At 45.4% G+C, this 12,319-nt stretch overlaps 1 protein-coding gene across 2 annotated transcripts in view; it reads left to right on the top strand.

The window, feature by feature from the left end:
- LOC121545944 (kelch-like protein 17) overlaps nt 1-4,424 on the top strand; it is a 27,691-nt gene extending 23,267 nt beyond the window's left edge. For both annotated transcript variants that reach the window (XM_041856879.2, XM_041856880.2), the window contains exons 8-12: nt 483-650; nt 981-1,069; nt 1,872-1,945; nt 2,299-2,480; nt 3,143-4,424. In XM_041856879.2, coding sequence (XP_041712813.1) covers nt 483-650; nt 981-1,069; nt 1,872-1,945; nt 2,299-2,480; nt 3,143-3,371 — 742 coding nt within the window. In that variant the 3' untranslated portion in view covers nt 3,372-4,424. The remainder of the gene's footprint in view (nt 1-482; nt 651-980; nt 1,070-1,871; nt 1,946-2,298; nt 2,481-3,142) is intronic.
- Nucleotides 4,425-12,319: the final 7,895 nt, after the last annotated feature.

The raw sequence follows: 12,319 nt of genomic DNA, 5'->3' as shown, positions 1-12,319 counted from the left end.
ACAAAGTAGTATCTGATGCACTACTAGTAGTATCTGTAGTATCTGATGCACTATTAGTAGTATCTGTAGTATCTGATGCACTACTATCACTGTCTGGAATGTCAGAGTCTCATCCAGGTGCTACTAATGGAAATATGCTTTGACAAATATGCCCTGTCAAATAAATAAACAGATGATACATTATTTCAAATCCATTTTATTTCAAGAAAGTTTATTGTATTTTAAACTGTAAACAAAATACCGTTGTGAAGAATCGCTTAACCTTTGAGATGAGATAAAAGAAAGAAACCTGAAGAGGTACCAGACACTAGTGGCAGAGCCCATCCTCCTATGATTGGCCTAGGATGCGTCCCAAATGGCACCTTATTCACTACATAGTGCACTATCTTTGACCCGAGCCTAGGCTCTGCCACTAGTGTCTGGTACACAACCCCTAAGCCCACTCACTGGCCTCTCTCTGACATACTCTGTCTCTCCCTCAGGTATGACGGTACCTCCGATCTAGCCACCGTGGAGTCCTACGACCCGGTCACCAACTCCTGGCAACCTGAGGTGTCCATGGGGACGCGGCGGAGCTGTCTGGGTGTGGCGGTGTTGCACGGCCTCCTGTACGCGGCCGGCGGTTACGACGGAGCTTCCTGCCTCAACAGGTACACTTCTGTCGCTGCTTGGGTTCAAATCTAGCCCACTGCCGTTTGACTTGAACTTCTCCTATCTACCCACTCTGAGGACATGGACTCTTCCATAATAACTTAGGGACACCCTTATAAGTGTTAGAATGTTAACATGTGCACCTCCATAATGTGTTACCAATATGAATGTAGATCTAGCCCACTGTTTAAAGGGAGACTTTCTTGAATGTCAGTGAATAAATCCGACACTGGTTGTCCCAATAGATTTTGACTCACATATGCAAATACTGAGATGAGATTGTTGTACTCCATCCATGTATGTAATGAGTGCCCCCTCCACCCCAACAGTACAGAGCGGTACGACCCTCTAACCAGTACCTGGAGCTCCATCGCTGCCATGAGCACCCGGAGGAGATATGTCCGTGTGGCCACTCTGGGTGAGCATGTGATGTCCACCTTGGTGTGATTATGTCATCTATTGAGCATGGATATAATGTAGGCTAGAGTGATTTTCCTATTGGGCTCCTAGTTAATACGGGCCTCATCAAACATTTGGGAGCTGTAATCTAGCATTTGGAGCTTGTCGTCACATGGCTCTCTGTCTCTTTTGATATTTTTCTTCTGCTCTCTCTCCACCATCTCTTTGTCACTCTACCATCTCTCTCTCTCTCTCCCTCTCTCTCTTTTCAATTCAATTTCAATTTAAGGGCTTTATTGGCATGGGAAACATATGTTTACATTGCCAAAGCAAGTGAACTAGATAAAACAAAAGTGAAATAAACAAGACAAAAACATTAACAGTAAACAAAACTCACAAAAGTTCCAAAAGAATAAAGACATTTCAAATGTCATATTATGTGTTGTAACTATGTGCAAATATTTAAAGCTTTGTACTCCTCTCTCTCTCCCTGTCTGTCGCTCTACCATCTCTCTCTGTCGCTCTACCATCTCTCTCTGTCGCTCTACCATCTCTCTCTGTCGCTCTACCATCTCTCTCTGTCGCTCTACCATCTCTCTCTGTCGCTCTACCATCTCTCTCTGTCGCTCTACCATCTCACTCTGTCACTCTACCATCTCTTCTCTCTCTCTACCATCTCACTCTGTCACTCTACCATCTCTTCTCTCTCTCTCTACCATCTCTCTCTGTCACTCTACCATCTCTTCTCTCTCTCTCTACCATCTCTCTCTGTCGCTCTACCATCTCTCTCTCTCATACTATCTCTTTCTCTCCCTCTCTAGATGGCAGTCTGTATGCAGTAGGAGGGTATGACAGCTCCTCACACCTAGCTACAGTGGAGAAATATGAACCACAGGTAAAAAAAACTAAACCAACAAAGAGATCTCTATCAATATGAACATAAAGACATAGGGCCAGTTTCCTGGACCCAGATTAAGCCTATAAAAGAATCTCAACTGAGCATGATTTTCAGTAGCCTGGTAGAACCAACTTGATCGCTGTGTTCACCATCCTATTAAATACAATGGTGAACGTAGCGATTAGGCTGGTCCCACCAGGTTATATTTTTTGTCCATTAGTATGCTTAATCTAGTTAAAACCGGCCCATAAAGCTGAACTTCTGCCCAGATCAAAAAGTAGAACCAACACTGATAAGTCCCTCAACTGACCATGTGACTCCTAACAACCCGCTATGATTGGTCGGAACAGAGCAACGCGTGGACGGCCATCGCCAACATGCTGAGCCGGCGCAGCAGTGCCGGGGTGGCTGTGCTGGAGGGCATGCTCTATGTTGCTGGGGGCAACGATGGCACCAGCTGCCTGAACTCGGTGGAGCGGTTCAACCCCAAGACCAACGCCTGGGAGGGCGTGGCGCCCATGAACATCCGCAGGTGGGCATCGCCAGCTGCGTCACAATCGCTACCAACCACCTGTGGCTATAACTGTATTACCAGTGCATATAAAGAGCCTTCTATCGCTCTTCATAAATGCCTTTATACATACATAAAGGCTGTGAATGCATTTATAATGCATCCCCACAACTGCCTTTAAAGTGTTATGTTGGACACAATACTTGATGCCATTCTGTTATATAAGATTATTTGAAAGTAGTCTCAGAGTGTGATGAGGTTTTCATTACAGCCCTTAATCAGCTAATGATTAGGGTTTCTGGAGGACCTTGCACAAACAGTGGGCATCAGAGACCAGGATTGGGAGATTTCAATTGAATTAGAGTCAAACATGCACATACACAAACATGAACACAATCACACACCCACAAGATCACACACCCACACAGAGGGAAATAGACGGCGTCAACAGGAAAGGAATTGACCAGGGAAACCTGATGACAATGGATGCTCCAGTCCATAAATAAACCATTGTTGTAATCAGCAGTGTGTCTCATATTCATCTAAAAACAGGCCCCATCTAGTCACAGCAAGGTTGTATTCACTAGAACCAAACGGAAGCAAACAGGCTGACACTGGGAGGGACCTATCTGAATTTGACCTGCCTTACTGAGTCTGCATGTTATGCTGCCCCCCTCTCCCAGGAGTACCCATGACCTTGTGGCCATGGACGGCTGGCTGTACGCAGTGGGCGGCAACGACGGCAGCTCCAGCCTCAACTCCATTGAGAAGTACAACCCGCGCAGCAACAAGTGGGTGGCGGCATCCTGCATGTTCACGCGGCGCAGCAGTGTGGGCGTGGCCATCCTGGAGCTGCTCAACTTCCCGCCGCCCTCGTCGCCCACTCTCTCCGTGTCCTCCACCAGCCTTTGACACGGGGCTAGGCTCCGGCTGACCTCAGCCCCCGCCTCGGTCGCCGCCACCACCACCACCACTACGACACAGCCAGGCCCAAGCAAGAGACGCAACTGCTCCGTGTGAAGGGGGGGAGGGGGAGGGAGGTGCGCAGTTAAACAGAGAAGAGGTGATGGGAAGAGTGAAGGATGGGGGAGAGAGAAACACTCAGAGGTTGCTGGTGGATCTCGTGCGGTCTCGTTCCCTGAGGTCTCGCTGTAATACCGTAAAGATACCAGCTCCTAGTCTCTTGAATAACACAGGAGAGTTTTCCTCCCTTCATCCCTCTGTCCCTTTGCAATCCAACGCTTGAAACACTGTCTGAAGACGGTCACTTTGTGTATCATGTGTTCCGTAAATCTCTTTTTTTTTTGCAATAATATATATAGATATAGAAATTAATTATTTTAACTAAGGAATGTAGCTGTAGACTGGTTCTGCCATGCATGCTTATCGTGTCCTGGCCGGCAGGGATACAACGGTATAGTGCTGCTGTATGTGTCACACTAGGTGGCAGTAACGGACAATGTTGTTTACCATCGTACCCCACAGATGCGCATGGGGAGGAGGGTGAAGTTGCCCCTAGATGCTGATCTTGGGTCAGTTTAGCATTTTCCCCACTAATGGTTAAGGTTAGGATTGGGGAAGGGGAAGCTGATCCTAGACCTGTACCTAGGGGAAACATCAGAATAGATCTATTGATACTAGATCTATCATTACTCGAAACTGTAAATTAGTTTAAATCCCTTTTTTATATAAGAACAGAGACAATTACATTGAATTCTATTTCATATTTATTAAATGTAAAAAAATATATATATAGCTAATATATTCAAAGATGCTTTATGAAAAGCAAATGGACCACTGCTACAACTCAAGAGAGACGTATTGTTTTTATTTTGTTGCATTAACTTTGTGCATATCATGGATGGAAGTGTATCAGGGAGAATGTCAAAGTGTCCTCTGTAGCTCAATTGGTAGAGCACGGCGCTTGTAACGCCAGGGTAGTGGGTTCGATCCCCGGGACCACCCATACGTAAAAATGTATGCACACATGACTGTAAGTCGCTTTGGATAAAAGCGTCTGCTAAATGGCATATTATATCATATTATATTTAAAGTGTGAAACTGTTAGTCGTTCAGTTTGTGCTTGAGAGTTGAGTGTATCAGAGTGAAGAGAAGATTGATAAGGATGTCTTAAACTGAAGCCAATATCAGGGCCGTATTCATAAAGCATCTCAGAGTAGTAGTGCTGATCCCGGATCAGGTCACCCCTATTATTCAGAATGATTTAAAAAGACAAAACTGATTCTTGATCAGCCCTCCTACTCTGAGACGCTTAACACATACGGACCCCGGTCAACTGAAATATCTGTATTATTTGTAAAGGAAAAACAGTTAAAAGATAAAGGCTTATTTTTTCATGCAGTGGTTCATGTAGCCATGAGAGAAAGTAAGTGATGCATTTACAGGTCCCCACGGGTATTATTTAGTGCGTTGGTACCTTGACTGAAAATGTAAGTTGATTTATTCTGTTATTGCCTTGTCACTGCCACATGCATGACACAACCAATGTCATTAATAGTGTCCAATACTGTTGTGTGGAAGGCTATGGTATGCAAGAGTGCTTGTCCACTAGCTAATTAGAAGACCCAAATTTGCTGTATAGATCATTATCATTCATAAACACACATAGTGGTATCACGCTTCTGGCAGCTTTGAAACGACTTAAGCGCGGAAAGTTCAAGTAATGGGTTAGCAAGTTAACACTAATGACACCAATCTGAACACTTGACACTAACGACGGTCATGTCAATGTGGAACACCTATGGTGCTGTCATTTTGTCTTACGTACACTTCAGTTTGTACTTTCACCCATACCTCATCCGTGTTGAAAAGGATACAAATTGACAACCGCAGTGTTGATGTAGTAAACGTGTGACAACATGTAGTATAACTCTACCAGGATTCTTTGGAAATTCAAAGCAAAGGTGGAGTGGTTAAAACAATGAACCTGTTTGTACAAAGTTGATACTGACACTTTACCTGAGGTGAAAGAGCTGTGTCAGCCAAGGTTACAATAGACTCCAACGGGTCCTAATTTGACTCAGTCATGGTTAACTAGGTTCAATAAATATGTAGCGCAGTGTGATAAGATGTCAAACTTCTGAGAAGTTTTTTTTCTCCCTTTTTTTAGAAGGATTTTGTTGATCTGGTTTGTTTTTCTGAAAAAAACCAATATCGGTTAGTTGTAGAAAGGCCCCCTTAGAAAAGAAAGCTCTGTTTGTCTAATGCAGATTATTTCCTGCAATGGTGAAGTGTCTTGTTCCGAAAGTGCAAAACTGGTTGCAGTGATGTATTTTGTGACATGGTCAGGTTGTATACTGATTGGATGTATTTTTAGCAACCAGAAAAGGACTGGTTGTAATCTGGCATCTGACCATACAACCAGAAAACACATTTACAACCAGAAAAATAACTCATTATAACATTCCATGCCAAATTTTGCCTGCTGGGTTCGTGTGAGCTCCTTGTGTACCATGAGTGAAATTCATGAGTGAAATCTGCACTCAACCACACAAGACCTTGGCTTCCATTTTGTTGATTCAAATGTAAATATGGAATAACCCAAATTCTTGGATTGAAACATTTGTGCACTGTCAATGTGACTTTAGCTTTTTCAGTTAACACGTTATTGTTAATGTCACATGCATTGTTTATTTATAATATGTTATGTTTGTTATATTTATGAAGAAACTTGTAAATTAATTTTGCACTATTGTGAAAATGGAGCAATATACTGTATAGAAAATAAATAAATAAAGATGTTTTCCAGTGTGAGGACCTATGTTGTTTATGGAGTATATTTTGAACACACAGCCCACTAAGCACAAGACGTTGAAAATATGTCTTCTTGGTTGAAAATACATTAAAAGACATCTTTGAACCAATTTTGATAAATGGGAGCTAGTTCAGTTGAAGATTGCGTTGCTAACAGCACGTGTGTTGCTATGCCCAATACAGTATACATTTAGTATCGTCCCAGCATGCTTTCCTTTCAGACTAATCTGAGTGGACAGCTGAGCACTCTCGCTTTACCCCTCATGACCTCGGTCACATAGTATGCACAGATCACACAAACCTACACACACTCAAATACACTAAAACACATACACATTGCCGTGAATGGAAACGCACACACTGGTATTGTCACGCTCTGGCTCCGGGACTGTGTATTTTGAGCCAGGGTGTGTTCATTTGGTTGTGTTTGGTATTGGTTGGGTTGTATTTGGTTGTGTTTCCTTGTTTGGTCGTGTGACTCCCAATCAGTGGTAACGAGTGTCAGCTGTCGGCTCGTTATCTCTGATTGGGAGCCATATTTAAACTGTCAGTGTTCACCTTAGTGTTGTGGGTTTTTGTTCCTTGTCAGTCATTGTCTGAGGACGTTATGTATCGTTTATTGTTTTGTATTTGTGTTTGCACTTTACTATTAAAGTATGTTCGCTCAACACGCTGCGCCTTGGTCCTCTCTAACCAACGATCGTGACAGAAAAACCCACCAAGACCAGACCAAGCAGCGTGTCCAGGAGCCATCGCTAATTGATCTCCGTGGCAGCTTCGACTGGGTCAAGCCCATTGAGGAGCTGAGTGAAGAGGGTTGGAGACAGAGGAGCGAGAGGTGGGAAAGAATGTTGGAGGCCTGGTCCACGGGGAGGAGAGACCCCCAGAAAATATTTAGGGGGGGGCTCACGACATCGGGGCAGCAGGAGGCCGCTATGGAGCGGTCCAGCGGGGTTGCAGAGGAGGCCGCCAGGTTACGGGGGCCACTGGTAGAAGAGGGGATGGAAGGAGTAGAGGCACGGCGAGAGGTACTGGCGGGTGTTGCCAGTCCGGTCCGGCCCATTCCAGATCCCGGTGTAGAGCCAGTGGTGTGTGTCCCCAGTACGGTCCGGTCTGTTCCTGCTCCACGCACAAAGCCTACGGTGTGCGTCGCCAGCCCAGCCCGGCCTGTCCCTGCTCCACGCACAAAGCCTACGGTGTGCGTCGCCAGCCCGGCCCGGCCTGTTCCTGCTCCACGCACAAAGCCTACGGTGTGCGTCGCCAGCCCAGCCCGGCCTGTCCCTGCTCCACGCACAAAGCCTATGGTGTGCGTCGCCAGCCCGACCCGGCCTGTTCCTGCTCCACGCACAAAGCCTACGGTGTGCGTCGCCAGCCCAGCCCGGCCTGTCCCTGCTCTACGCACAAAGCCTACGGTGTGCGTCGTCGGCCTGGTCCAGCCCGTTCCTGCTACTCGCACCAAGCCAAGGGTGCGAGTCGTCAGCCTGGTCCAGCCCGTTCCTGCTACTCGCACCAAGCCAGGGTACGAGTCGTCGGCCTGGTCCAGCCCGTTCCTGCTACTCGCACCAAGCCAAGGGTGCGAGTCGTCAGCCTGGTTCAGCTCGTCCCTGCTACTCGCACCAAGCCAAGGGTGCGAGCCGTCAGCCTGATCCGGCCCGTTCCTGCTACTCGCACCAAGCCAGGGATGCGAGTCGTCGGCCTGGTGAGGCCCGTTCCGGCTCCACGCATCAAGCCTAGGGTGCGTATCGTCAGCCAGGTCCGGTCCGTTCCTGCCTCACGCGCCGGGCCAGGGGTGCGCGTCGTCAGTCCAGATCCTACCAGCTGGGTCAGATCGGACCGGGGGCGCTACGGGGGGATTGAAGAAGGGTGGTGGTCAAGCCCGGAGCCGGAGCCGCCTCCGAGGAGCAACACCCACCCAGCCCTCCCCTATTTGGGGTGTAGGCGCGGTCGAGTCCGCGCCTTTAGGGGGTACTGTCACGCTCTGGCTCGGGACTGTGTATTTTGAGCCAGGGTGTGTTCATTTGGTTGTGTTTGGTATTGGTTGGGTTGTATTTGGTTGTGTTTCCTTGTTTGGTCGTGTGACTCCCAATCAGTGGTAACGAGTGTCAGCTGTCGGCTCGTTATCTCTGATTGGGAGCCATATTTAAACTGTCAGTGTTCACCTTAGTGTTGTGGGTTTTTGTTCCTTGTCAGTCATTGTCTGAGGACGTTACGTATCGTTTATTGTTTTGTATTTGTGTTTGCACTTTACTATTAAAGTATGTTCGCTCAACACGCTGCGCCTTGGTCCTCTCTAACCAACGATCGTGACAGGTATGGAAAGTTCATACTACAGTCATTTTTTATTACGTTTACTGTGAGCCATCAGAAAGAACTGGTACACTACAACAATTTGCTGTAAAATGGAAGCCTACTCATGTCTCTAGGGAGCAGGTACAGTGGACACAAGTCCTTTGTCAATGGTTGCCCTGCCTCTGTCCCCTGTGCTGATAGGCGGATAGTAAGGAGTTTACAGCCTGGGCGCATAGACACAGGCACTGCTATGTTGCCAGTCAGACAGTGGAGCAGAGACAGCCACATATACCCCCTTCACCCCTCCCTGATCCCTCTGTGACTGTCACCCACTGACATTCCTGCCGCCACCACAACCTCTCCACTTATCCCTGTACTGGTGTCGGTGGCTAAACAGACCTTATCTGGCTTTGGTGATGAAGCCACCATCCCTGGAAAGGTTGGAGTGTCAACTGTGCTACAACATGAGAGGGCTTTTGCCTAAGCTTAGGGGCTTTTTTTCTTCTGAAAACATCCCAAATCCTAATAAATTAATGTCAACTCCTTGTCAAACTGGTTTATGAAAATGTAGTTATTTAGGTAATATTGGTTATTTGATGTTCTCTGAAAAACGATGTGGCAGCCTGATTAGGTTCAGGAGGGTTAAACCGTTTGATAGGAATTAATGTAAAGTCCTTGTCAAACTGGTTTAGGAACTTGGTCTTGGTGGTAATATAGGTAATTTGAGGTGTGGAATAGGAATGGAGTCATCATTCTCTGAAATAGGGTGGCAGGTAGCTTAGTGGTTAAGAGCGTTGTGCCAGTAACCGAAAGGTCGCTGGTTCTAATTCCCGAGCCGACTAGGTGAAAAATCTGTCGATGTGCCCTTGAGCAAGGCACTTAACCCTAATTGCTCCTGTCAGTCGCTCTGGATAAGAGCGTCTGCTAAATGACTAAGATGTGGCAACCTGATTATAGGTTCAGAACAGAAAGGGGAAAATTTGTGCGTGAATGTCCATTAGACTTGTCACAACAAAACATTGTGATTCACGTCCTTGAAAATCTGTCAGTGGTACCCAATGAGAAGTTTAAAAAAAAATCTAAAATGTTGATACATGCTGTATATGGATAATCCATAATTCTGTATTACCTGCCATGATACATCACACTCCTTCCCTCTCTATGTTTTTGTTTAGTCTGATGCTGCCTATTTATTGCCTTACCTCCATAACTTGCTACATTTGCACACACTGTATATATATTTTCTGTTGTATTTTTTTACTTTGTTTTTTTACCCCATATGTAACTCTGTGTTGTTGTTTTTATCGCACTGCTTTGCTTTATCTTGGCCAGGTCGCAGTTGTAAATGAGAACTTGTTCTCAACTGGCTTACCTGGTTAAATAAAGGTGAAATAAAAAATAAAATAAATACTGTATACTTTTTTTTACAATTAAAAAGCACTAGATAAGTCCCAAGTATTGTTATTATTATTATTATTATGGGGAATATATAGATTAACTGTGAAGTGGGTAGATTTTGATAGATTTCCCTGAGTATCTGCATTTACTATAACATATGGGCTATGAATTAATGTGAATTAGAATTGAAGAATATGCTGGAAAGAATTTGACTAAATTACTAAAAAGAAGGGTGTCTTTCATATAGAACCTTTTTGAGGGCCATATATGAAATCTGCATAGATTCATAAGGTCCTAAATTGATTGATCTTCTCTTCAAAGACAGTCTGAAGTCCAATTAAGATTCCTTTATTGTTCTCCTGTGTGAGAACTTTGGACGACCGGTTCTCTCTTTGACACCTGATGATGGGGGGCCTCTTACCCAGACTCCATTTTAAGGGCACGAGGTGTGACTTTAGCACCCCTGCTCACACCCACTGAGTCTGGATAAACACAGGCGGGTGGGTTCCCGGGTAGGCCCAAAGTTAAACTCAGACCACATATTGGGAGACACAATATGTGGGGACTGGGACACATCTTCAGTTAGTGGACTAAAAGGTCATGTGAACACCTCTTAATGTTAGTATACATGAGTGAGTCCAGTAGAGTATTTAGTATCTTGTGATGTGAGATTTGGTTCTGGGTGCCAAAATTAAGTGAAGTAGATGATTTAATATGTGTACTACCACTATAGGACTACATATGGATCATACACTACATGGCCAAAAGTATGTGGACACCTGCTCGTCGAACATCTCATTCCAAAATCATGGGCATTAATATGGAATTGGTCCCCCATTTGCTGCTATAACAGCGTCCACTATTCTGGGAAGGCTTTCCACTAGATGTTGGAACATTGCTGCGGGGACTTGCTTCCGTTCAGCCACAAGAGCATTAATGAGGTCGGGGACTGATTTTGGGTGATTAGGCCTGGCATGCAGTCAGGTTTCCAATTCATCCCAAAGATGTTCGATGGGGTTGAGGTCAGGGCTCTGTGCAGGCCAGACAAGTTCTTCCACATCGATCTCGACAAACCATTTCTGTATGGACCTCGCTTTGTGCACAGGGGCATTGTCATGCTGAAACAGGAAAGGGCCTTCCCCAAACTGTTGCCACAAAGTTGGAAGCACAGAATCGTCTAGTATGTCATTGTATGCTGTAGCGTTAATATTTCCCTTCACTGGAACTAAGGGGCCTAGCCCGAACCATGAAAAACAGCCCCAGACCATTATTCCTCCTCCACCAAACTATCCAGTTGGCACTATGCATTGGGACAGGTAGCGTTCTCCTGGCATCCGCCAAACCCAGATTCGTTCGTCGGACGTCCAGATGGTGAAGCGTGATTCATCACTCAAGAGAACACGTTTCCACTGCTCCAGACTCCAAAGGCGGCGAGTTCTTGTGCTGATGTTGCTTCCACAGGCAGTTTGAAATTCGGTAGTGAGTGTTGCAACTGAGGACAGACAATTTTTATGCGCTATGCGCTTCAACACTCGGTGGTCCCGCTCTGTGAGCTTGTGTTTCCACTTCACAATAACAGCGCTTACAGTTGACCGGGGCAGCTCTAGCAGGGCAGAAATTTGATGAACTGACTTGATGGACAGGTGGCATCCTATGACGGTGCCACGTTGAAAGTCACTGAGCTCTTCAGTACGGGCCATTCTATTAGTAATGTTTGTCTATGGAGATTGCATGTCTGTGTGCTCGATTTTATACACCTGTCAGCAACGGGTGTGGCTGAAATAGCCGAATCCACTAATTTGAAGGGGTGCCCGCATACTTTTGGCCATATAGTGTATTTTCTGTATAGGGAGGAGGAAGCTGACTTGAGGGAAAGAAATGTAAGATGTTTCTCTTCAACAGAGGCTAGGAACTCAGTAGGCCTATAGTCATGTGGAAGGCATTCACTTGGCTGGAAAACAATATTTTATTAGGAAGCAAGTCATTCAGAAACAAAAAGACCATGGCCATGAAACATGAAGGTCAAAACTGAATGGCTTGTTATTCTTTCAGTGTGGTGTTGATGTTGGCAAAGTAGCCTATTTCCTCTACCCATTGAGCATGCTATGACAAATAATCATGGGACCAAGTTGTGGTATCTCATTTAGGGCATACTAGAAAAAAATCCCCCATCCAACAAGCATGAAATAACTTACTGTCATCTTGAAAGATATCACATTAAATAGGTAATTTATCTTCACAAAACGGACATAATTGAATGATTGTATGCTACTATTTTGGTTTCGTTTTAGAAGTTTTATATGATGATTGGGTAGCTGTTTGGTCTGCCCAGTGCCCTAAATGATCAGAAAATATGTAGGCCTGTTTATCAGGGTTTGGATTGCTTTTTGGCACTTGGC

The sequence above is a fragment of the Coregonus clupeaformis genome, chromosome 30 (assembly GCF_020615455.1).
Source record: "Coregonus clupeaformis isolate EN_2021a chromosome 30, ASM2061545v1, whole genome shotgun sequence".
Lineage (NCBI taxonomy): Eukaryota > Metazoa > Chordata > Actinopteri > Salmoniformes > Salmonidae > Coregonus > Coregonus clupeaformis.
The sequence above is the reverse complement of the archived record's forward strand: the minus strand, read 5'-3'. Positions and strand labels throughout refer to the sequence as shown.